At 40.9% G+C, this 25,064-nt stretch overlaps 1 protein-coding gene across 3 annotated transcripts in view; it reads left to right on the forward strand.

Moving 5' to 3' along the window:
- The first annotated feature begins 1,078 nt into the window (after positions 1 to 1,078).
- Positions 1,079 to 25,064, forward strand: part of rtn3 (reticulon 3) — a 30,680-nt gene continuing 6,694 nt past the window's right edge. The window contains exons 1-5 of one of the 3 annotated variants that reach the window (XM_062444372.1): positions 1,079 to 1,375; positions 8,728 to 8,775; positions 13,392 to 15,986; positions 21,843 to 22,050; positions 24,618 to 24,756. In XM_062444372.1, the coding sequence (XP_062300356.1) occupies positions 1,285 to 1,375; positions 8,728 to 8,775; positions 13,392 to 15,986; positions 21,843 to 22,050; positions 24,618 to 24,756 (3,081 nt within the window). In that variant the 5' untranslated portion in view covers positions 1,079 to 1,284. The remainder of the gene's footprint in view (positions 1,376 to 8,727; positions 8,776 to 13,391; positions 15,987 to 21,842; positions 22,051 to 24,617; positions 24,757 to 25,064) is intronic. The other 2 variants (XM_062444373.1, XM_062444374.1) reach the window with 2 other exon arrangements.

Raw genomic sequence — 25,064 nt, forward strand, 5'->3', positions numbered from 1 at the left:
ACAGAGGGCAGCAGAGTGCCGTTAGGTGCAAACATTGCTCCAAAATGGAACAAAGGTAAACATTACATAATGGAAAACAGGTTCCAGTAAAACCATTCAGTTGAAAATTGTGTAATATATAAAAGCGTGCTGTAAAAATAAGGTAGACAATTATTCAGTAGCTTTTTAAAAGATGATGTGACTGACGTAATCAGAAACAATCAATTAATCAATGTAACCCATATTTGCCTGATTATTTAATAGAATTATTTTGGTGGCATTTACTCGAAATTCATAGGTTTAAAGAGATCCTTCCATTGATATAACAGCTATTGGCCGAAAAACAACATTGCATCTTTTGTTGAGAGCAGGTATGACATGATGTCCTCCGCCCCTTATGTGTTCTGCCCCATGCTCTCCCCTCTTTTCACATATAACTCCTACCTGGTTAAGAATTTAACTATTTCATCATCATCATTCTGCATAATGTAAATAACAACTACGTCTCTATTGAATATTGCACACGGTATAATAATACCAATAATAATAAATTCTTTTGTTTTATTTTAATCATATTTCATCACATACTATGTAATCGTTGCACAATGGATAGGATAATAACTATTTTATCTCTCTCACTACTCTCATTTTATCATATACTGTGTATATAAATACTGCACATTGTATGATACTAACCTTTTCTGTTTAACTATTTGATTCCGTTTTATTTCATTGTGTTGTGTGATGTATAATGGCTCCCTCAACATTAATACAATATTTCTTATTATTTTGATGTCATGTTCAGGAATATTCCTCCTGCTGCCTTCAGGGACTGTCGAAAATATCTAAACAAGCGTATGAGCTGCTCAACAAAGTGAGACATTCCGTCTAATGCAGTTGGATTCTATTGATATCAACGTTGCTAAAATGTATTTTAAAGGCAGGGAGTTTGGAGCATTGGTAGGAAATTATATCAGTTTAATATTTGTATGTTATTGTAATTGAACGCAGTGACGACTAGTTTTATTTGTGCGGTAGAAGTTCGGATGTAGGAGCATACACGGAGTCTTTGAACGTCTCTCCCCCCCGACATGTTTTTTTCCTTCCTCCATAGTCCGCCTTGTTTCCCTCCATCTCTGCCTCTCTCTCAGTGCTCGGTGTTTGCGTTAAGGTGCGGATCCGAGTCCCGCTCTTGGGGGAATTTTGAGGAAAGTCAGACGTCACATACACCTTTAAAGAACAGCCAACGGCAATTTTAACTGACACAACATCGCCTTTGAGCAGTTGCGTTGAAGCTACAGTAAAATGGATCCAATGACTCAGTCCGCCCAGATATCATCGTCGCAAGGTTTTGCCGATGGACAAAATTCTGCTGCCAAAGAATCAAAGATGTCTGGTAAGAAATAGCTTAATGTTAAGATAGAAACTCAGTTATTTTTTTTAACCATTAATAAATATAATGACATACGTGTTTTGTTTTATTATTAGCTCCATTAATGTTTCCATACGTTAACGTCAAGTCCGTAACGCCATAACTCAATTTAGAACTGTACCCATTGTAACGCAGACACCCTTTTCTTTCATGTTGTGTGTAACGTTAGCTGGCCTGTACGTGCTCAGTGGAAGCTTGTTTCAGCTGTAATAATGGAGAACACCTGTGGTAGCGAACATATCCGGACTCACGGGCTAAAGTTAGCAATCATACCCCACACGCAGCTGTCTTTTATGGCGATAACGCCGAGCAAAAGCGTCTTTTATGAATGTGTCAGTGTCAGATATATATGTAGTAGGTAGGATGGTAGAGCAGAGCATGGGGTAAGACTATTAACTGACATGTATATTCGGCTTGTAGGAATAAACGCAGAATTATAGCACCTCTTCCTACTGATTAGCGTCATTGCCGAGGCTAATTCTGAACAAATCGACATTTTTTTTATTAAAATACATGCTGCTTTAGTGCTTTGGATATAAGCCGAATTTAAATACGTATCCTAATGATTGTTAATATAGTCTTGCTTTATGTTCTACGATGTGGGCATGTTTGTTAATGAGTAAATAAAGATTACATGAGAGTTTTTTGTCAAAACATTGGCGATGAGAAAGCGTTATCGGTGCTAAATGCTGCGATGCTCTGCACTGCAGATACGTTGTTACTGGGCAACTGCCAAATGAAGGGAGGACCTCTTAAAGGCGCATTGCCCTTTTTTTTGTCTCGCCTTGCTAATAATGGTAACCAGGCCCAGGACTAAACCTCATGGCAAAGAGCTTCAGTACTATTATTCATTGCTGTCTAATTAATGTCATTCCTTTCGTCAGTGTAGTTTCTTTAGATTTTCAGGTTACACAGACTGGACAGGTCTAATTAAAACAAAAGGCACTGTGTTGTCTCCCCGGGCCTTTACAGACAGGTTATTGTGTATGAGGGAGTGGCAGCTTCACCATCACTGAGTGACTGTGTGTGTGTGTGTTTGTTTGTTTGGGTGTGTATTAAGCTTCTCTGATTTGAGCTCTACGACTCAATCAGTCACTGCATGTGAGCTATTTGAAAATCCTTCAAAGCCATGTTCTGTTAATCTAAAGGATTGGAGGCTTTGGAGATTTATGGCACATGTGTTCATGGGCGTCAACTGGATGTGGCAGGGTGTGGCACATGATGCCTCATTGAGTCTCAATGCGCTCTTGAAGTTGTTATCGTAAAGGAAAGCAAAAATTAAGTTAAAAAAATGTTACAAATCTATAAATGTAAGGAGATATCTAGATAACATTCTTTCAATGCTCACCATCATGACATATACAGTATGAATGAATTATAATATTATAATTATTATAAACTCCTGGCTGGAGTTTTTTTTTTTTTTTTTTTTTTTTTTTTTTTTTTTACTGTTTGAGGCTTTTAATGAACATAGAGCACGTTTCACACAGCTGTGTCAAGGCAGCATGAGTATAACTTTTATGTGTTGACTCATTCTTGTCAGTCAGAACTATGAGGCAGATTCCAGAAAACATGCCTGTGAAAATAGTTTTCCGGCCGCATGGACCGAATTGGGAATAATCACAGTTGTTTTTTTAAACATTCCATGACTGATAACAGACATTGCCCCTCCACAAACCTTAATCATTACAGCAGTGCTGAGTCACCTCTAAACATGGGCTTTGGGCCATTTTACTCTGCACTCACATCATATGGAATGACTGTTTGTAGATGTCATCATCCTACTCGGAAATACCCTTAACATGTTTTTGGGGTTTTCTTTTCAACTTTTATGCAAAGGAAATGTCAGTCTTTTACTGAATGGACTCATTTAGCCAACAAAATTAAATTAAAGATGACTATTGTGAAATGTATCCTCTGCTGTCGCCAGTCATCCCATATGACGTAACTGCAGTATGCAAACATGATGTGTGTGTGTAATGTCACGTAAGTGCAGGGAAAGTGGTGAAATATCTCTGAAATATCGGATGTTGGCCTTATTCACTGCAGCTGCAGATAAAACCAGGCCTGAAGAGGAAACCGCACATATCAGAGACTCAACTTTATGCATAAATTCCATGTTAAATATCATGAAACATCATTTAGCAAGAAACCTCCCTTGTTAATTTGTTCCTGTTTTTAATTGGCTGTTAATGGAAACTCGATGCTTCCTCCCTGTTTAATGATCTTAATAAGTTGACTGTAATATATGAATATTTCCACAGCACTAATTCCATCAGTAGAATAGAAATCATTTATTAATTCACCAATTGTTTTGAGTCAATTCCAAATTTTTAAATTAATTAATGAATTTATTTATTTATTCTTGTCATCACCGTCCATGACACAACAATTTATAGACAGACGTTTCACCTTAAAGGCTGCTGCAGGCTGACATGCTTTTATATTGAAACATGTACAGGAAGTGTTAATTGACATTCACAACGGCTTAACATTATTAGTGAATAAAAACAGTATTTTGTTAAAAGAGAAGGTGAGAGCGTTAGAGTGGTGAGTATGACTGATGGGATTAATACAGTGGAAATGTACAATATGTGAATTTATCATATGAACAATTAGATTGAGTGTAATTTTAACACCAGCCTGTATTAGCATCCATTATTTGTCATACTGGTCTTGATGACATCCCTGAAATTCTACCACATGACTGACATCAAAGTATATCATTGTAGTTCTTGTATTTATATCGCCCAGCTCTTATTGTAGTGTAAGTATGTTTATTGCGTTCTATACTTAAATGTCACGGCCAGCATTCTCCAGCTTCTGTCTGCAGCTGAGCCCATTTCACTCGACTCGCTCACTGATGAGTGACAGTAGCCACAGAGGAAGTGGCACACTTCAAAAACGGAGGACCTAATTTCTCAAACTGCTCTCGCATCCGATAATCAGAGGGAAATTAGACTCGGGATCCATTTCTGTAATCCTCTGTTTAATCTCACACGCAGGGAAAACAGTTTAAAGTGTTTTCTTTTTTAAATGAGATAAGATAGTTGGAGCAGTCCTGCCTCTGTGCTCATATGTTCTTATAGGAATGTTCTAACCTTTAAATGACTGCAGGCACCAAACTCTACCTTTTAGTTTAGATCTATGACTTTTCACTGAATGTCAGTATTTTCATAGCCTTTAGAAAACAGAAGAAGCATGTTCTTTTAATGTTTGGTGGCATTACATAACACTCTCTCATTTGGAGGGATCCAGTTACTTAAGTTAGTAGTATTCTGAACATAGTTACTCTTTTTTTCCCCCCCATCAGCAAAAAAAAAAAAGTGACAAGCAGCTTTTTTTTCCTTCTACATTCTTGTGCTCACTCTCTTATCATTCTCACCCAGTGTTGTTTCATGAAGTCATATTTCAGTAAATTTAAGTGCTTCTGATCCATTGTTGAATATAGGTGCTCCCTGTGAAACACTTGAAAATGAAGCACGCAAGCAAAGCTTCAAAGAACATGGAGTTCTTTCCCTCCCTCGCTCTCTCTCTCTCTTTCTCTCCGTTTTTCTCCACTCGGCTTGCCAAGATGCCTTCTCCTTCCTCCCTGCTGGACTGGACCATATCACCGAGGTCACAGCGGCAATGAAATAGCCCTCGGGGGTTAGAGGGTGTAGGATAGCTGCAGCACCATGGCAGGAATGGCAGGCACGGTAGAAGACAATCAGTTCCGACTAAGTGATGAGCCTCAGGGCAACCGTGGCAAAAGCTGGCTTCCAATTCATGTCTGCCAGTGACAGATTTAACCCAAAGGAACTGTGTTTAGAATGTAGATGGTGACTGCATGAAGACAGTCTACCTAGAGCAGGATATCACCACTGACTCCTTGTTTCAATTCCAATTCACAGGGTCCTGATTCAGTATAGATTCAGTTAGGAATATTCCAGTTTTGCTTGGATATGAAAGGAATTCTCAGAAAACAAATGCAGAATAATGTCAGTTATACAAAAAGCCTCTGACCTGGTGCATTATTAAACATTTTTTGATATTTACTTTTAAGAGTGAACCCCAAAGCAGTTCCATTAATGTACCTTTTATCTAACATGACCAACACATTACAGCAGTCAACACAACATGGTGCAACTCTACAGTCTCTGCAAGTTTTGAGTGAGCAGATAAAAATAGGAGAGGTTCTTTATTTAGTGCAGAGACAATACATGTGTTGTTACTTTTAGTCAACCTGGTTAATTTCTTTTAGTGAACAAAGTACTTGCTAATAATGTTGACCTAACATATGTTTAGAGCAGCCAGAGATGGATGAGAATAACAACAAAAAGTATCCTGGTGTAATGTCTGCTGCTACTGAGGAGCCAGTGTTTTGACGTTGAACGCTGATCAGCTGGTGAGGTCGCTGACCCCTCCTCCTCCCCCTCCTCCTCCTCCTCCTACTGCTGCCTCTACAGACCTATGGCTAATCTTACTCCTACCCACGCTGCAAGAAGTGCACTACTGTCCACAGTGCAGGAGATACCTTTTAATATCTTCCAGTGCAGATGTGTGTTGCGTCCTTACATTCAGAGTAGTCTGCAGTCAAATATTAACTGGTAAATTTAGCAAGGAGTAGGATGTTGAAAGTCTCACAGCAGCTCCCACCATGTTTTTATGATTCAGCTGAGGATCACTAGACTGTCACATGGTCGGGATCTCCAAAGGTCGGCCATGCAAGACTAACAGGGTCAAAGCTTCACACATCCATAGGAAAAGGCTTATATTAAAGATCCTTCTCTTGGATTTAAGGAATTGATATCAGATCATCCAAATGAAGATTGATTTGAATTGGAAATGTTTAATTTTTTTTTAATCATCCCATCCCCAAGTCTAACCTTTGTCCCAGATGTTCCTCACCCAAAATGACCATATCCACAGTTAAGACGCCTTTACACTGATTTTTAGGCTGTCTGACACTAAAGTTGACAATCATTAAACGAGTAAAATCTTGAGATGTCTATTGAAAGTGGTGATCCTAAATCGCACTGTTTGACTGATCCACCAATGGCTGATTTGGAGCATTGCCAACCAAACCCATTCTACAGCCAATTTCTGACTGTGTAAAAGCATTTTTTAAAGCTGCTCCAATCCCTATTTAAATAAGATGTTTGTTGTTGTTGAACCAACACAGGATTATCACTCCTCTGCAGGCCCTCTAGCCTTTTAACCTGTTCAGCTCATACTTTTGCTTTTCCAGCCCTTCACTCTTATCAGTCAGCTGTCTGAACTCTACTTACTCAGCAATAGCCACCGACAGAGAAAGTTAGTGACTAGCTGGTGAACACAGTGAAGCATTCAGCAGCTTCAGGAGTTGTTGGAGTACTAAAACAGAGTTAGACTCAGATGGGGTATGTAACATGACTCCAGTATGAATAGGCTAATATCTTTCCAATAACAGCTTTATTAGGTGATAATATAATAATGTGTGTAAGTTCAAAACCCCCTGTCCCTTGAAATGTTTAGTAACACTGAACAATCTAACATCTGTTCTATTCTCCACTCTGGCTGAGTAGTCCTACATTTCTTCCTGTTTCTAATGTGTTTCTCCACTTCTTATTCAAATTCATATTTAGCTTTCTTCTGTCATACATTCTCAAGTCAATCCATGTCGTTGCATGTATGTCTCATTTCCGCAAGTTAACGTTAGTGTGACATTTTACAGAAAGGTCAAGATTTCGAGTTTCGTAAACACAAGATTTCGAGCTTGCACTGTGGACTAAAAAGTGAAGGCGTGTCGAGCAGGTAACAGCCGTGTGAATCTGAGAGCAGGAATGCTGCAAGGCAAGGGCACACCAAACCCCAACCTGCCCAGCCTGTACACACTCTGCTGAGCTGGACTGAAGGGAGGCGCCACACCTCCCTGACTAAACCTAAAACACACACACACCTTCAATCCGTACTCACCACTCCAGGAATTTCTCTTACGGTATCCCCAACCCATCTGATGACAACGGACACCTAACAACTTCCTCTTCATCCAGATGGAGACGGTATTCAGAATGGAAGATGTCATGTTCCCCATACATGCACATGCATTTCACGAGTGAGGCAGAAATGGTTATACCATGTGACCAGAATGAAATGGACAGTCAAGCCAAGTATGCAGACACCTGAACATTCCACACATATTTGATAGTAAAACATTTGAATGCAACACAATGTTCATTGATCTGCTGCTGTAACAGCCTCCCAGTCTGGTGGTTTCAGGCTTTCCAGTGATGTTAGCTTTGCAAGAATTTGAGGTCCAACACTAATGTGGGATAGGCCTGTCACAATAACTACTTTTATTGGACGATATATTGTCTCAGAAATAATCGCGATAAATGATATTATTGTCATTTGAAGATAATTTTATACCACTGATATAATGATAATATAATAGTATAATAATGTAAGGGGGGGCAGGGGGTGGGATTGGAGAGTGGGAGGTACACTTGTATAAAAACACAGACTGTCATTATGGTTGGGGACAGAGTTATTATATTTAATTCTTCTACAGTCTCCACTCAGGACGTACACAGTGAGGAATGGAGGACACTACTTGTTTAGACAATGTGACATGAATAGTCTCTTAGCTGTTAATGTGAAGTCTGAAGGACTCGGAGCAGGCTAGTCAAGTTCCTCCACATCAAACCTGAGAAAGCATTTCATCAAGGATCTGGCTTTGTGCATGAGGGCATTGATGTGTCGAAACAGGAAAGAAACAACCAGAGACTGTTTCCTCAATGTTGGTAGTGCACTGTTGTTTAAAGTATCGTTATAAGCTGTAACATTAAGATTTTCCTTCATTGTAACAAAACAGCTGCCCACAAACGGTTAGAAATAAAGCATGCTGGTATCTTAACATGAGAAAATACCATAGAAGTTAAAGAAATGGTGATCTTGGTTGTGGTTATCTTGTGGGACCCACTTCTGTTTGCTTATGGCAACACCGAAGCAAAATCAGAAGTGCTGTTGACGCTTGTTATAGTACATTGTCTGTTTTCTGTCTCGGTCATGCCTGCATAGCTAATATAAGTGCATGTGTTAAAGTGACTCTAGGTTTATTGGAGTGAACATAAAGAGCAAATGCATGGGACATCTGGTGTAAACATGAGTATTTATGGTTATTATTTGAAGTAGTGTTTTTGTATCATGTAGAGTATTTAAGGCTGGATAAGTTAACTCTTCTCTCTTGATTTCAATGCCTTTACTTGAATGGGTGCAGTGGATTAGGAGTTCTTTTTTTCCTACTTTTTTCTTCTAGGATGATCATTTTTCTGTCCTTTTTTTCATTTTTTCAGATTCCTTTCCTTTCTCTTCGCCTGTATCTCTCATTCAGTCTCCTCAAGGCAAGTGTATGGTTCTCTTACGCTGCTCGCCTGCTCTCTCTCCTTCTCTGTCCTGTACTCTCTCGCTGGCCTGCTGCTGTTCTGCTCTCTTCATCTCCTCTTTCTGGTGCCCCTCTCCTGCTCGTCAGAGTCCAATAAAAATAGAAACGAACCTGCAGAGAAACCAACAACATAATGAACTCCAACTCTTAACCCCCTAGCTCAACCGGTCTTCACCCGCCCCCTCTTCCTTTAAAACCGTGTCATGCTATCCCCTATCTGTTTTCAACTGCTGACCCTCACTCACTGCACTAATTGTAAGTTAGCCGGGCAGCACAGCTCCTCCTGTTTTTAATGACATATGGCATCTGTCATTTTCTTCACCAACCCCAACCCCTGCCTCCACTTGAGATCAACCCTTTCTAGCTCATGCCGTAGATCGCCAACTTCACATGTTGACAGGTTTCCTCATTAGTTTATTGTTAGGGCTGTAGGAAAGGTATATATGCATGCCGATAGTGAAAGCTGCAGCACTTGCACAGATATTTAAACACCTGGTATAAAGACTGACGTGCTTCAGTTGCCTGAGGCGATTGATCAGATTGGTGTAAATCATCAGTCTTTTTCAGACACCAAGAATTAGACGTGTAACATCTTGCCTCTGCAGCTGCTGGCAATCTGATCCATTTCAGTCTTTACTGCCTGCTCGCTAGCATTATTTAGGTCAGCAGCACTCACTGTAGGTTCAAGATAATCCCAAGATTGCCACTTTATTTTAAGAAAGCGGAGAAGTTCAAGTTCACATTGTGCGCGCAAGAGCAGAAACCTAAAAATGGATCAGGTTGGCGTCCCGGGGGGGTGGTCCTACCTTCCTTCTGCCCTAGCATCCGAGCTCCCCCTCAGTCCCAGTAGCAACTGGGCCCCCGGAGGAAGAGTGGCACTGGAGATATCATCCACTGCCCAGTGGCCTGGGCCTGCCATCGCCTGTGGCTGCTCACTCGCCCTCCACACCACCCCACTATCTGCTTATGGCTTTATAAGCTTTGTGCATGTCTCACATCTTTGCTTGAGCATTAAAAAAAGTAGGTTTTCTTTGACCAATTTTTGCTTCTTTATTTTCAACTTCTTTTTGAGCTGTGATTTTTGATGTTAGAATCGTTTAGAAGTCTATACTTGTGTGAAACAATGGTAGCCAGTCCTGTGACAGTAGGGTTTATATTAGGACAGCTATAGATGAGGGTAGATGATAACATGAGCCACACAAGTATTCTTAGTCACACGTTACCATTACACACTCCAAGTGAGGTATGACAGGACATTACTACACCCTGTGGAATTTGAACTCTTACTGACTCATCGTCTCCTCAGCAAAGATACTGACTTGGCTTATGCTTTATGTTTTCCCACTAGATCAATACCTGAGATTACAATACACTAAACTAAAATAGTTCCTATCTTATTTTTTTGTAGTCAGTATTGGATTGTGACTAAATAATCTCAGTTCAGGGTCCACTTAATGGCTTTTTCTGAGCATTCAACTGGCTTAATCAATGAATGGATGTGGCTCAGCAAGTGTCCAACATCACATCCAACTCCAAAGGTCATCTTTTAAGCAAAATAATTAAAAAGGCAGAAAAGATTACTTTATGTATGTATGTATGTTGAGAGAAGAAAGAGGTAACTGGATAACATACTGTTGATACCCAAGCCACATAAATAATCACAACTCCTGCAGAGAGCAGATTACATAAACGAGACTGTGCAAGGCAACTGAGGCCTTATTTGGCAGATGTCCCACGATTGGTGACTAATCACGAAGCAAAGTTGTTGACAGCTTTATCTCAACCATGTACATAAAGCTACTCCTGAATTATAGTCCCATTGGAAGTAGTCTAGCTTCTAGTCAAGTATCTCGGCTCTAATAAACATCCCTGATCGTATTCTCAGAGCACTAGCTGTTTGGGAATTTGTTTACAAGTACGGAGCCAAAGGACTACAACACTGTTGGCGAGATGGAAAGTCCATTCATGTGGCCTAGTTTGAACAAGGCATTGTATTGTGGTGCAGGGGAGGTGACAGTCCTATCCAAGACAAAGTGAACCAGTCAGTTGGACACCAGTGGAAAAGTCTGTGTCTATACAGTGGCAGGGGAGTGGATAGTTGCATGGTTAACATGAATTAGGAAAAATCTGATCCTTGGACAAAACCAGTCAAGTTATAAATAGTACTTTCTAGGTTAAAGTAAAGTCAGAGTCAAAAAGGTGGAGCATGCACAGGTTGAGCTGAGCAGCTGATGATCAACTCCTAATATAGCTGCCAATTCCCTGTCATGACGGCTTGACGCTGGGTGTTGGAAATGACATGGGAGATCATCGAAGTTGAAAGGGATCATGTGATTGTTGGAACAGTTGCTTGGAATATCTTTGGAACTCTGTGGCATCCAGGATAGCCAGAGGCCACATGGCCCTGGAAGGGGGGCCCTGCCATCATAGTGGACGTAGTTATGAACTATACAGAGACGGCAGTATTATCTAACTCTTGGCATTTTCTTTCACCCTTTTGGTATCAGAGTGTCGCATAATATATATGTTGTTGTAATCGGCAGTTAACACAACCTAATGGAGAAGTAGTTTTTCTTTCAGCAGAACCAGAAAGCTTGCAGTATTATTATAGCATTTTCTAGCATAGCAATTTTAAGTTTAATTACAATTTTGTGTTGTACAAGGAAGCACAGAAGTTTGATTGGCAGATATTAGCTGTCCACACTTTTTTTGATCGATGAATAGAATGAGATATATAATAAATATTAAATTAATAGACAGTGAATTCAGATTTTTGTGTGTGGGTTACAAGGGATCTTGCAATGCAGATCTGTTACAGCGGCATTTAAAATGGCAAAATTACATCATGAAATCAGTTTGGTTCAGTGGAGTTGCTTGTTAGTTTATCCACCCCCAATGGCAAACTACGACTGTGAATCTGTGGCGTTATGTTCTGAACTTTGTGTCTTCAGTGTTGATCATTGAGTGAATGTAGAGTCCAAAACAGAAACCTCTTTTATCAATCTGCTCTGTCATAGTAAAACTGCTCCACAGAAGAGAAATGTTTTACAGACAGGAAACGGAAGTCATTAGTGCAGTTACCCCTAACTCTTAAATAAACTGTATAGACTTATGAGGTTATAGATTTCCAAGCTAGCTGGCTCATAAATGGAAAGCACTAGCATGTTCACGACTGGCTGGGGTGTTGTCCCACTGGCACTAGCTAGTTTGGCAATTACCACTGGGATTTCTTACTATCACACCACTTCGAGCACCATCTATTTCATGATGACTTGTGGATGAACTCTTATGTGTCCATATATTGAACCTACTTGTTCTGAATGAGTGTAATGCTCAGGAAATTGTGCTTGTTACCTGCAGTTCTGATTGTAGCATGTGGCCTCTACGCCAATTTACCACACAGATGAGTGCTGTACCTTGGACTTCCTGGTAATGACATCATTTTGGTATTTGTAACACATATCGGTGACTAGGTAGAATTTTCAATCTTTTTTTACTAATTGTTTAAAATTAGTTGAGAAACCTTAGGGAGTAAGTACAGGCAGGCTTTATCTCTGTGGTCTTGACCTGGCTTGTTTCTGAGATTGTCTTTATATCTCATCCCTGTTTGTTACTCTAGTTGTGTATTATTCCAGGGTGTTGAAGGTATCCTAATATAGATAGATATACTTTATTGATCCCAAGCTGGGAAATTACAGAGTCAGCGCAAGAATCTTTAATGAAGATGATTACTTGATGTGAGCAGTTTTTCAGCCTCTCTGATTGAGTCGTTTGTTTTCTGTAAAACTGATGTGGGCTTTTACATTGAAGGTAGTAGAATGAGTGATTGCCACTTGTGGACTGATGTACAGATAGCTGTTATGTAATCAGTTTCCTAGAAAATGGCGAAAGATAAGACCTTCACATAACAAAACAAATTCTAATCATGCCTCAGATTACAGGAAACTAAGAGGCGAATGGTAGAGACACTTGCATGTTTGAGTGACTTGTATCGCAATTCTGGGGTTTTGGAAAAAACTAATGGGAAAATCAAACATAACACTCACAGCTATGCACAATTACCATATTTATTTTAGCTGCAGGTACGGACAGGGAATAACTGCGAAATCAAAACCTTTAGAAAAGTAATAGTGACTTCTTAAACTTTCAGTACTGTTGAAACACAAGCAATCAAATAAGCACGATCAAAAATAAATTGCTTGTATTAAATGTCATAGACAATATAAAGAGGTTGCAACTGACCAGTCATGGTTATTTACAAGTTTCAGTCAGCAAAATCTTATTTCTTTTGCTGCTTCATTTGATCATTCAGATAATATAAGTTACCATACTGAGTGCTGCAACTTTGTGGAGTATACCTACTGCTCCACAAAGAGCAGCATGTGAAAAGTGAAGATCCCATCGACTGTATGAATCTTCCTTACATTTCCATGATGCAATGCATGAACGCTTGGGCTGCAGCATTAAGGCCTCGCTAAATAATGTTAGAAGTGCATGGGAGTTGAGTGTCTCTGATTTATATGACCTCCCCTCCTTTTTCCTCTTTGATGTTGTTCTTCATGCATGGCGTTACAGACAAAACGGTGACACTGGGCTCCGACAAGCCCTGTGAAGGTGTAGCGACATCACTTCGCTTTCCTTCTCAACCAGGCTCATTCTCCCCTGGTAATTATGGCAGTGAAGCAGGGCCGTCAGATGGACAACCAGATTCACCGATAAAGACATCTCCTGTTTCAGAGCGCATAAAAGCACTGGAAGCTCTCGCTGCCAAAAAGAAAGAACCTGATTTCAGAAGCGATGGAGGTTTCTCTCACTTCAGAGACCGCCACCATGAGAAATCTCCCACTGAGACCCAAAAGTCTCCCACTGAGACCCAAAAGTCTCCTACTGAGAAAAATGCACCAATTGTCCAGAAAAAAGCAGGTTCTGCTGATCAGGAGTCACCAGAATCCCCATTTGAAGTTCTTGGAGATTTAAGACAAGGACATGAATTTGAAGAAACAGAAGAGTGGATGAAGGCTCATTTACCACCGGTGCCGGATTTTGATGCTGCAGATTTAATTAAGGGCACCATGCCTTCAGAAAATGTGACACCAAAGGAGGAAAAGGAGACTGATATAGTTATACCTGATGCTCCTGCAGCCTTTGCTGGTGTTCCTGATGCTTTCATGGATTCTCCCACTGAAGCTCCAAAAGTGAAGGATGATCTCTCAGAAGCACAGAAACAGCCAAGTGTTGAGGAGGAATCAGAGTTTGACCTTAGCTTTTTGCCAACAGCCTACATGTGGGATCAGCAGGAAAAATCAGGTGCCCAAGCTCCATCAAATCTTGATTCAGTGCTTCCAGCTTCACCTGCACCTCCTGCAGGCTTTGGTTCCCCATCTCCTCCTGCCTCCCCACCAGTTGGCACTGATGCTAAACAAAATGTTTTGGATGACAAAAAGACCACTTGGCCTGGAGATCTGGACCCCCCAGAGGCCAGTGAAGTGGACAGCTCAGGCGAATCGGACAATACTGTCATTGAAGACAGTGTCACTCTCCCTGATTCTGTCCCCCCTGCTTCCCCTGATCCTGCAGTTTCCAATGATCCCACCACTACTCCTGCCTCCTCAACTCCCGCACTTCCCACTGACGAAAAGGAAACCCCACCTGCAAGGACTGAAAGAAAGCTAATGCAGGTTCCAACAATCAATGTCATTGAAACCGATGAGCCGAATTACAGTGATGAGGAGATGGAAATGGAGCTTGAAGCAGAGGAAGATGAGGATTATGAGGTTGTAAAAGATCCAACCAAAGAGCCTCCAAAAACCCCAGAACCAGAACCACAGGACAATAATTATGAACCACCCAAGAAACGCCCCTTAGAAACTGAATTCATGGAAGGATACTCTCCTCCATCTTCGCCGGTAGAGTCTGATGCGGAGTACTCTCCCAAACACGAGATCCTTCAATCTTGTCCTGAAAAAGTCCTTGAGGCATCAGCATCAAAACTTGAGGAGTCCGGGTTTGATGTTAACCAAGCACAACCTGAAACATCACAGACCACTACCACTTCCTCTAAATTAAACGATCCCTCCTCTTCTAAAGTCACAAATGAAGAAGTGGATTTCCCAGACAATGATGACGAGTGGTCAGATGAAGCACAAGAAATGCTGGTTAAACCTTGCAAGACTGATCTTACTGCCCAGGACCCAACTCATTACACAGACAACACAGTTGAGAAAGAGGCTCCTATTGAAACAGTTACGCTTTCTAAAACCAGCTTCATGCAAGATGATATATATGACAGACAGTCATTTGATTATGATTACGATCCATCCTCTCCCCTGGATGACATTGATGACAAAGGGGTAAAATCTGCTAAGGAGCAGTTTCTTTCTGATTCCTCTCAAACCTGTATGGAAACACTGAATGAAGGCGTTGTTGAAGACAAGAGTCAAAATCCGGATGACCTTGCTTCCCTGAATGAAGACGAAACCTTTCCCAAGCCAGTTGGTCAGCAGTCTTCAAGAGAATATCCCCAAAACCCGTATTCTTTCCCAAGTGAATCATTTGACAGCATCAAGGAGACAGACTTTGACAGTAAAACGACCACTGACATTGTTACAGATAGCATAACAGATGGTAACTCACTCCCAGCACAGAAAATTGTCTCAAAGGTTGAGCCGGACTCTAAAGCACCTGATACAACTAGCAGACCAGAAAGCATTGACCAGGATAGTTCAGTGTCTGAGCCCACAGATAGCTTTGTGGATTTCATGAGAGAGTGCATGAAATCGAGGGAGGCTGAACAACCTGACAATGCGCTCGAAGGTGTTCCCACTAACAATAAGCCCAACAAAACAGGTTTTCCTCCTTCCCAGTCCCCTCCAACCATGGTGATGGATCTTGAACAAGAACAGCTTACGATCAATGCTCTCAAAGAGCTGGGCAGCAGTCAAGAGGAGGAAGAAGAAGTGGTGGTTCTCCAGTCTAAGGTTCCCGACCAGGACAAAGCTACATCTATACAGCAGTCTTCCGTTACCTCAGTTGCTAACGCTCCATGTTCTCAAAGCAACCTTGTGTCAGACAGCACATATTCCAAAGAGGTAGAAGCTATCGATGAATGGGTGGCTGAGGCCTATCACCTCGCTGAGCATGTCTTGACAGCAATACTAACCCACTTATCAGGTAACACTTCTTTTTTCTGAGCAGTAGGCCTGCTAACCTCACACAGTCACCTCAACAGAACCCCCTTTTCTCACTTGCACCTTGTTCCTGCTTGATCCTTTTCAAAGTTAATCTGTTTTCACATAACCTTTACATGTATAGGAAACCCGTTTCAGCAAAAAAAAAAGGGCATGTGGTGCTCGTCAGTTTCCATAGACCGTTTTAGTGCTTACTGAAAAATAGTCACTATACCAGAAAAGCATAAAGGGTGTTTCAAATAAACTAGCTTGCACCACATCTAAAAGCAAATGTGTTTATACCTGTTCTAAATGGCGACACTGGAAGGCATTGTGAAAAGCCCCTTTAAGACTTGCAGATTACGCCAAATCAAACCATTTAGAGCTTAGTTCTATTTGAGTATTCTATTGCATTATTTTCTTGCGTTATCATCTGGCATGCTCTAACACACCCGTAGTAGCTAGTGCAAAGAAAGCTATTACAGCATGATTGCACATGTGCAGTCTTAAATGTCAAAGAGAAATTAGGTAATAAGTGCAGATGTGGAAATGCCTGACGCATTAAAGTAATACCAAGCAACAGCTCACCTGGGAGCGATGCACCTTAGTGTCCAGGCTTTTTTAAATAATGCTAAATCCCATTTCAAAGTAGGGATAATGATGACATTATCTGACATTGCCCACCCTTAGTTACAAGTGTACATTTGTAATACATGCATTTTTTTTAAACATAGACCTCCATAGAACTACAGTCCACAGAAATGACAGTATGTTAAAGATGTAAAGACTGCAGTCGTCACAGAGATTACAAGAGCTCAACAATAATGTATTGTGCTATGCGGGCACTCACACTGCATATGGTCTAGTGATCCCCACCTCATTTGAGCTTCTGACCCTGTTCTGCCCTCTGTCCTTATACAGCTAGGCTTGGTCCACTGACAAAGTAGCTAGGGGTTTTAATATGGCGCCCAAGTGTTGGCTTGCAAGCACCTTGGAAGTCACACAGTACAGTCAATCCCCAGTGTCAGGTTTCTGCCGTGATGCCACTTTTCCACAGCACACTTGGAAATGGCTATGACATGATGATAAGGCATGAGACAAAAAACAAAGTGATGCAAGATTAATTTCGTATCTAGAGGCCACCTAGGTGCCTATAATTTAGGTTTAGTGATTTGTTCTTGGGTTTCAGGCAAGATGCCATCTTGGGAAATTAGTTTGCTGTTAGGACTGTCAGTCCTCACCGATATAGTCCTCCTCTCTTCATCCAGACACTGTCCTTTTTCCTCTCTTGGAAAGGAGACCAGCTCCAAACTAGACGGTTTTGTTTTTTCCATCTCCATCATAGCTTAGTAGGATAATTGCTATGTATACTATTTTTGTTAAAAGTTGACCTGAGCAAGGGCAAAGTACTAGAAGGTATTATTTTGCAGGAGTTACAGCAGCCAGTTCTGCTGCACTCTCCCCTCTTCTGCAAACACGATATCCATTCCACACTCACATGCACAGAGGCTGGTATGCAGACAGTAATCCTAACGCATGCACTGGTGAGTCTACATGTGTTGCGGACTTTGACCTAGAGTTGGCACAGCTGAGAACAATGTTGAACCAGAAACTAAGGGAAAGTGTGCAGAAGAGGCATAAATCAAATGTTAGTTTTTCTTGCATTTTAAAGCAAACGCCTTTCATTGTTCTGTGAAGCTTGTTAGCAACGCATGTAATTGTTTTCTAATTGTGATATTAATGAGTTTGTGTAGAAAAAGCAGCTGTTTTGTGTTGTGTGCTGTAGAGGAAGCTGCGCCGGTGAATCCTCCCCCTCTAGCTATGAGCTTGTGCTATTTTCGTAGCTTCTCTGCAGTGCTGCTCCACAACACAGTAGGTTATTAGGCGGGATGTACTGTGCTACGTAGGTGAGTTAGTTTCTGTGGGTGTGACTTGTCATGCTGGGTATGCTAGACTGCATTGCCCTACCAGATTTTGGCCAAATATCCCCCCTTTAAAAAAAAAAAAAAAAGGAAAGTAATTTGTCTTTAAACCCACATAGCAGAAACAAAAAGTAGTTCTGTACATTTCTGTATGATACATTGGTAATAGCAAACTTTCTGTCAGGGCTTGAAAGATTAGTTGAAGTCAAGCAGTCCGTTTGTTTTCAGATTGGAGTTAATCCTTTGTGAATGCTGTTAAAGTTGTCATGTCAATACTTGAATCAAACTGAACTCGTGTCAGTGTTTGGTATCTGATTCCCTATAACGCTGTCTAATACAGACCTCTGTCTTGTTTGTCAGGGTTATCATCTCATTTTTAGTCAGGCTGTGAAATAGGGTCATTAAAAATAGAGCAGGGTTTGAACTTGCATACTGACTTGTTACTTAAAATAATCTCATTGCTAATTACTCAATTGAAACACATAGTAGTTAGACAGCTTTCAGTGTGAGCGCTACCCAAACAGGGTTGTTAGTGTTCTTTTCTTACTTATTTTTTAACCCATTCAGATAATGAAGTTTGGATCAGCCGGTAAATGGTTTGTGTCCAATTAAATCTAATCATTGCCTTATTTTTTTATTGATGTTTAAATTAATAAAGACATGTATTTACTCAGGAAAATGACTTTAAAGTTAATGAGGCATGATGGCTGGATAAGATGTCAGAATTTTACAGTTGACATTTGCAGTCACGTTTGTCCACATGATGAATTTAAGTCCAATTAGCTCTGGTTTGGTCTCCACCAACTCCTGAGAAACATACGTCTTTTTTAGCTCCACTAACCAGTCTCTAACTGTATCTGCCTGCTGTTTGGTGCTGGACAGGTAGAGCACAGTGGGTCTTTGCCTCTCTTAAAAACTAAGCTAGAATGATGACACTGAACGGAAACAGTAAAGTTGTGGGATGTAAAGACCAAAATATGATCTTTGTAGAGTTGAAGGGAAATCCAGAGTTGGCTGGTTATTCATGTGGGCTCATCATTACAGGCAACACCTTTCAGATACATGTAGCCATGTGTTCCATTGGTCACATACAAATAATTAGAATTGCTTCAATACTGAAATATTATACAGATCTGTGTGTTTTTATGCTACTGGAGGCTGATTGACTAAAAAAAGTGAAAAAAAGGTGATTACAGAACTACAAGGCCTGCTTTTATTTACTTCATTTCACCAGACAAGTGAAACAGTGACCGGTTACTATTTGACTAATGTGTTCATTCTGATAATGGTGTGTTTACTGTAGACCAGCTTCGAGGTCATAGGCTACATCGGCCCCTGAATGCTCACTGATAGGATTGGATATGATCATGTACAAAATGATTGCTCCCAGTTGCCTGTCTTTTTCCCCTGTGTGCCCAGTTTGTGACACAATAGCAGATGGCTTAGATTAGATCAGCAGCAGCACTGTGTATGCAAATGGATTTATTGACAGTCATTCCAGGCAGTTAGATCAAGTTTTAGCATTTGCTGTAAATTGTGTGGATCTAATTCATGGCAGAGACCTTTTTAAATATCTGAAACTTTACTGGAGCAAATGGATTTTTGTAGAGCAGATGATGTAATTTATGTTGGAGCAGGTAAAGTGTAGCAGCAGTCTCACTCTTGTTCTCCTGGTGCAGTTCCTTAAAATAATATGCAATAGAGTCAAGGTGACATAGCCATTAAAGTAAGTAAAGTAAGTGGAACATGTTATACTTTAAAAATTAGAATAGTTTAGAGTAGAGAAACTGTTGTTGCTCTCAGTGCTGCGGTCCTGTAGCTTTAAGAGCTGCACAGTGAAAGCAGGGCACTGCGCCTCAGCAGAGTAGAGCGAGGGCGAGACACACACACACACACACACACACAGAGGGAGAGAGATAATAAACGAGGACCGTCAAGCTCCAGCTGCCTCCTTGTGGGTACCGACAGCAAAGCATGCTGGGATGAAACACACACCCCTGCAGTGCGGGGTGAGGAAACCCCGGTCATTGTTACCATCTGATCACAACATTATATTATACGTCTGAAGAAGCCAACTTTGTTACCCCCGTTAGCCAGCAGCAAGTTTAATGTCATTCAGTCGCTTTTGTAAGCTGATGCGTGGAAACGTTACCATACTGGAGTTATGAGGTTATCACATAGTCATTGTTGGCTCAGCAGACAGAATCAGGAACAAAAGAGCTCTCTCTGTTTCCATCTGAGCCCCACAGCTGTGCTGCTGCCTCCCTCTGATCCTCGTAAACAGGTTCAGCCCCTAACATGATGAGAATTATTATTCCTTGTTAAACAACAACTGCTACATTGTAAAGGAAATTAACAAGCCATGTAGTGGTTTAAGATATCATGTAAAACATGGCAACACTAGAACATGTGAAATAAATAAAGGGGAAACTAATTCAATTTTTTTAACCATTAGTTGTGTTTTGGGGTCTTTTTATATCATCAGTTTAAAATCTATATAGTGATCAGCATACTCAACTGTTTTGTTTCTGATAGTCCATCACAGTTGAGAAATGTTTCTCTTATTCATCCACATATTCAACCTTTCAGTGTTTGTAAAACGTATAAAAACTAGTGTGACTATTTCTGAGATGCTAAGGAGTCAGATGATGTTTATGTCTATATTTCTAAATTTACAGTGAGGCAGCACTAAAACATGACTATTGAGTGTTTGAGCACATATTGTATATGTCAGGAAAGCGGGGTTAGTTGGACTACTGTTCAAACAAAGTACCTACAGAGTAAAGGTCTGGTTAGCCCCCCCTCCACCCCTAACATTCCATGTGGGTGTTGCTAAAACCTGGCAAGTTTTTCACTGGGGAACATTTTTAATTAAATTTGTACAATTGTGGCTGTGTTCTAATGCAAAGGAGAAAAACACAGTTCTCTGTAGCTGTTTTTCATTTCCCCATGATATGTGACCGTCTATAACGTTCCAATTAAACTGGCCGCAGCACTGAGGCCTGAACCGTCCCCCAGGCATCAACACACGTGGTGTTCTCCAGCACTTACACAAGGCTTTTTTAAATACCCCCTTCTTTTTCCCCCCACGTAGAGGGGAGGAGTGGCGTTTCGAGAGTGCCAACCCATTACCAACCCGGCATTACATAACCGCTTTGTATAGAGGCGATCACTTCTGCATGCACGGCTCCTCACACGACACGCATACAAACACGAAACGAGCATCTACAACAGTGTGACTCGTTCAGTTACTCTCAGCTGAGGATGCCAGAGAGACATTCATGCTACATGTTTTCTGTGTTTACTGGGCCAGAGTCACAGCCCCACTACAGTTTTATATCTCGTCTCTGGTTGAAGTTTTGAAGACCTTTATCGTATTTTCCACTCAAATTTAGACTAATTTGGATGACTGAAGCCTCATATTAACTTAAGATAAACTTTGGCATATGTGTTTGACAATAACAAAGTGACAAAGTAGAAGCAGAATGAATTAATTAGTGATTTAGAGCTTTATTTCAGATTTTTGATAAAAAGAGACAACAAAGCGGCAACAAAGTGGGGGGCATCACATGAAATGTACCATTGTTTTTTACCCAGCCTTTAGTAATGACTAGCTTTTTGTTTGTGTTGGTTATTTTTTGAGACTTTATTTCAGAATCTTTGATATAAAGCACTTTTAAATTATCTGTTAGGGTGAAAAATACTCAACTAAACTTCGACTATCCCCATTGAACCCATCCAAATGATTATAAGGCTAGAGGCTCTATAACCTCACACATTCAGTTGTTCAACTCAACTCATTGTCAGACTGTAGTTCACCTTTTTCTGTTTAATTAAAATAAAAGGTCATTACAAGTGTAAAGACTGCCAATTTTTGGTGAGGCTCACAACAAAGCATCATTAATAAACTGATATCATGGTATCCACCTTCTCTACAGTCAAGGACCTGATCCACTGGCGAGACCCCAAGAAGTCGGGCTTGGTGTTCGGTGTGTCCATGCTGCTGCTGCTGTCGCTGGCAGCCTTCAGCTTCATCAGCGTGGCCTCCTACCTGCTGCTGGCACTGCTCTGCGTCACCATCACCTTCCGCATCTACAAGTCCGTCGTCCAGGCCGTGCAGAAGTCCAGCGACGGACACCCCTTCAAGTAAGACAAAGTCTCAAAAGGCTAGCATTGCATCAAACTGACCTTTTCTTGCTCAGTATTTCGGGGGGTTTGATTCACCCTTTTTGACAGAGCATTATCTGGTTTGATTCTGAAGACAGATAAGGCCAGTGTACTCATGCGTATCTAATGCCTCATTAGCATTATGTACTGTTTGTTTTCTGAAGGCATTTGCTTAAGAAAGAAACTCTTAATTTGCCTTCTAAACATGACCTGAGAGGCATGTACATACCAGCAGCAGAATCAAGCACAATTCATTCAGATGCTTTCAACTGTAAAAAGCTTCATGTATAGAATGATGTAAGGAGTATAAACCATTGATTGCGATCCAGCTCTCCGTCGTGCACTGAGCCATGTTGGACTCGTGCCCCGCCACATGTTTTCATCCCATTAAACAAACCACTGCCTTCAATTTCAGCATCATAAGCCTTTGAAGTATGCACAGCTCTAAAGACTACTAAGTTTCCGAATGTTAGAGGTCAGGTCTGGCATAGCCTCACATAACCTCTGTCTCTTCTGCTTTTATTTATAGCACAACTTTTATGGTGGAGCCAAAGCCTCAGAGCAGTGCTGCATAGAGTTCATAGCACAGCTCCTCTTCAAAGGCACCTCCAAACAAAATAATTTAGAATTCACCGCCCACTTATTAGGTACACCTTGCTAGTTCTGAGTTGGACCCTTTTGCCTTCAAAACTGTTTTAATATTTTGTGGTGTAGATTCAACAAGGTGCTGGAAACATTCCTCAGAGATTTTGAACGATGCTCCAGAGGCCCAAAGTGTGCCAAGAAACTATCACCCACACTATTACACCACCACCAGCAGCCCAAACCATTGGCAGGGCGGATGCATGCTTTCATGTTGTTTACGCCAAATTCTGACCCCACCATCTGAATATCGCAGCAGAAATCGAGACTCGTCGGACCAGGCGACGTTTTTCCAATCGTCTAATGTTCAAATTTGGTCAGCGCGTGTCAGTTGTAACCTCAGTTTCCTGTTCTTAGCTGACAGGACAGGCTGGCAGTGTGGTGTTCTGCTGCTGTAGCCATCTGTTTTCAAGGTTCCACATGTTCTATGTTAAGAGATGCTTTTCTGCATACCTCCGTTGTAGCAAGTGCTTATTTAAGTTACAGTTATCTTTCTATTACTTGGAACCAGTCTGGCTATTCTCATCTGACATCAGCCATCAATAAGGCATTTTCTTTGCCCAGAGAACTGCCACTGACTGGATATTTTCTTTTCTTTTTATTTCTTTGGATCATTCTCTGCAAAGCCTAAAGATGCCTGTAGATCAACAGTTTCTGAAATTCCCCACCTTGCCATGTTTAAAATCACTTAAATTGCCTTCCTTTCTCATTCTGATGCTCAGTTTGAACAACAGCAGTTCATCTTGACCACGTCTACATGCCTAAATGCACTGAATAGCTGTGATTTTCATTAAGGAGCAGTTGAGCAGGTGCACCTAATGAAGTGGCCAGTGAACGTTTATGATGCCTGGTTTCACCCTGTAATTATTACTTTGATTCAGTCTCTTGACAATACTTTTGTTGCATCTTCAGTCTATAAAATGTCAAAATGCCTGTCACGAGTTCTCCAAGCTCAATGTGATGTCTTGATTGCTTGATTTCCCAACCAAAAGGTCAACAATCTAAAGACATCCAAGTTATAGAGAGATCAAACAAAGAAAAGCATCAAATCTTTTCATATGACAGCTGGAAACAACTGGAAATTTTACCAACAGTCCACAGCCTAAAGATATGCAATCTACTATATAGAGGACTGTTATGTTGCTGTCAAAGAAACTCACTTCCTGCATATGTTTCAAGTTGAAAGCCTATGAAGAAATAGTAGGACTGAGCTCCTACAGCTGCTGGAAGACTTTTAATGTAAAAAAAAAAAAAAAAACATCTGTGCAGACAGTGTTTGATAGACAGAAGCCTGAACAGTGATAAAACAAAAAAACAAAACAATAGTAGAAGTGACTGCAGTGAATGAGTGAATTAAAACAGTATTTCTATTAAAGGGAAAGTGAGAACAGCTCAGTGGTGAATAGGATACGACTCTGTTGTACTGATGGAACATGTGCTGAATTTATGAAGGAAGGTCAACCGTAAATGAAAAGCAGCAGATCATAAAACAAGGAGGCTTCTTACTAAAATATGACAAACTGAACTTCTAAAACACGAGAGCCTTAGATTATTTTAGTATTTTCAGTAGTTTCATTCCAAATGTTGAAATATTTTTGTACATTTCTGTTATGAAACAATTCTTCAGCCACTTCAGCAGCTAAATATCACACTGGGCTTCCCAAGAGTTCATGTTAGAAAGTGACAGCATGAATTGTCTTGACTTGCTAAAGTACTCGTTGAGCCACTGGTCTTGATCAACAGCTTTATAAGCCAGTAATAAATGAAAGAGTTCCTCTTTAAAGCTGTTTCACCACAGGCTGGATCAGGATGTTTTTATCTGCAGCACCTTCTGCCCGCACACTTAGCCTCATTTTGTGCTCACCTTCCCCCCCCCCACCATCTCTCTCTCTCTCTCTCTGCAGATCACTGATAGATAAGGATGTCAGCATCCCCCCAGAGACCTTCCGCAAGCACGTGGACACCAGTCTGACCTACATCAACCGAGCCCTGAAGCAGATGAGCCGCCTCTTCCTGGTTGAGGACCTCGTGGACTCCCTAAAGGTGAGCCGCTCCGGCGTCCAGTCAACGTCCACGCTGTTCCTGCACTCCAATCATTTAGTCTGCTCATTAATGAAGCTAATTCCCACTCTGCCCCACAAAGACTCATCTCCTGGGTCCAGACTTTTTATAGCTCTGATTGGTACACTAGTAACTCATCACAAGGGGAAGTCGGTCACACTGTTGTCAGATTCAGATCTGTATTATAATAAACCCCAGAGCTTATGATGATGTTATTGGATGATCATAATTTATAAAACAGCTGGTCCTGAACATAACGACTACAGATCAAAACTTGCAATCAGATCACA

Source organism: Scomber scombrus, chromosome 23, assembly GCF_963691925.1.
Source record: "Scomber scombrus chromosome 23, fScoSco1.1, whole genome shotgun sequence".
NCBI lineage: Eukaryota > Metazoa > Chordata > Actinopteri > Scombriformes > Scombridae > Scomber > Scomber scombrus.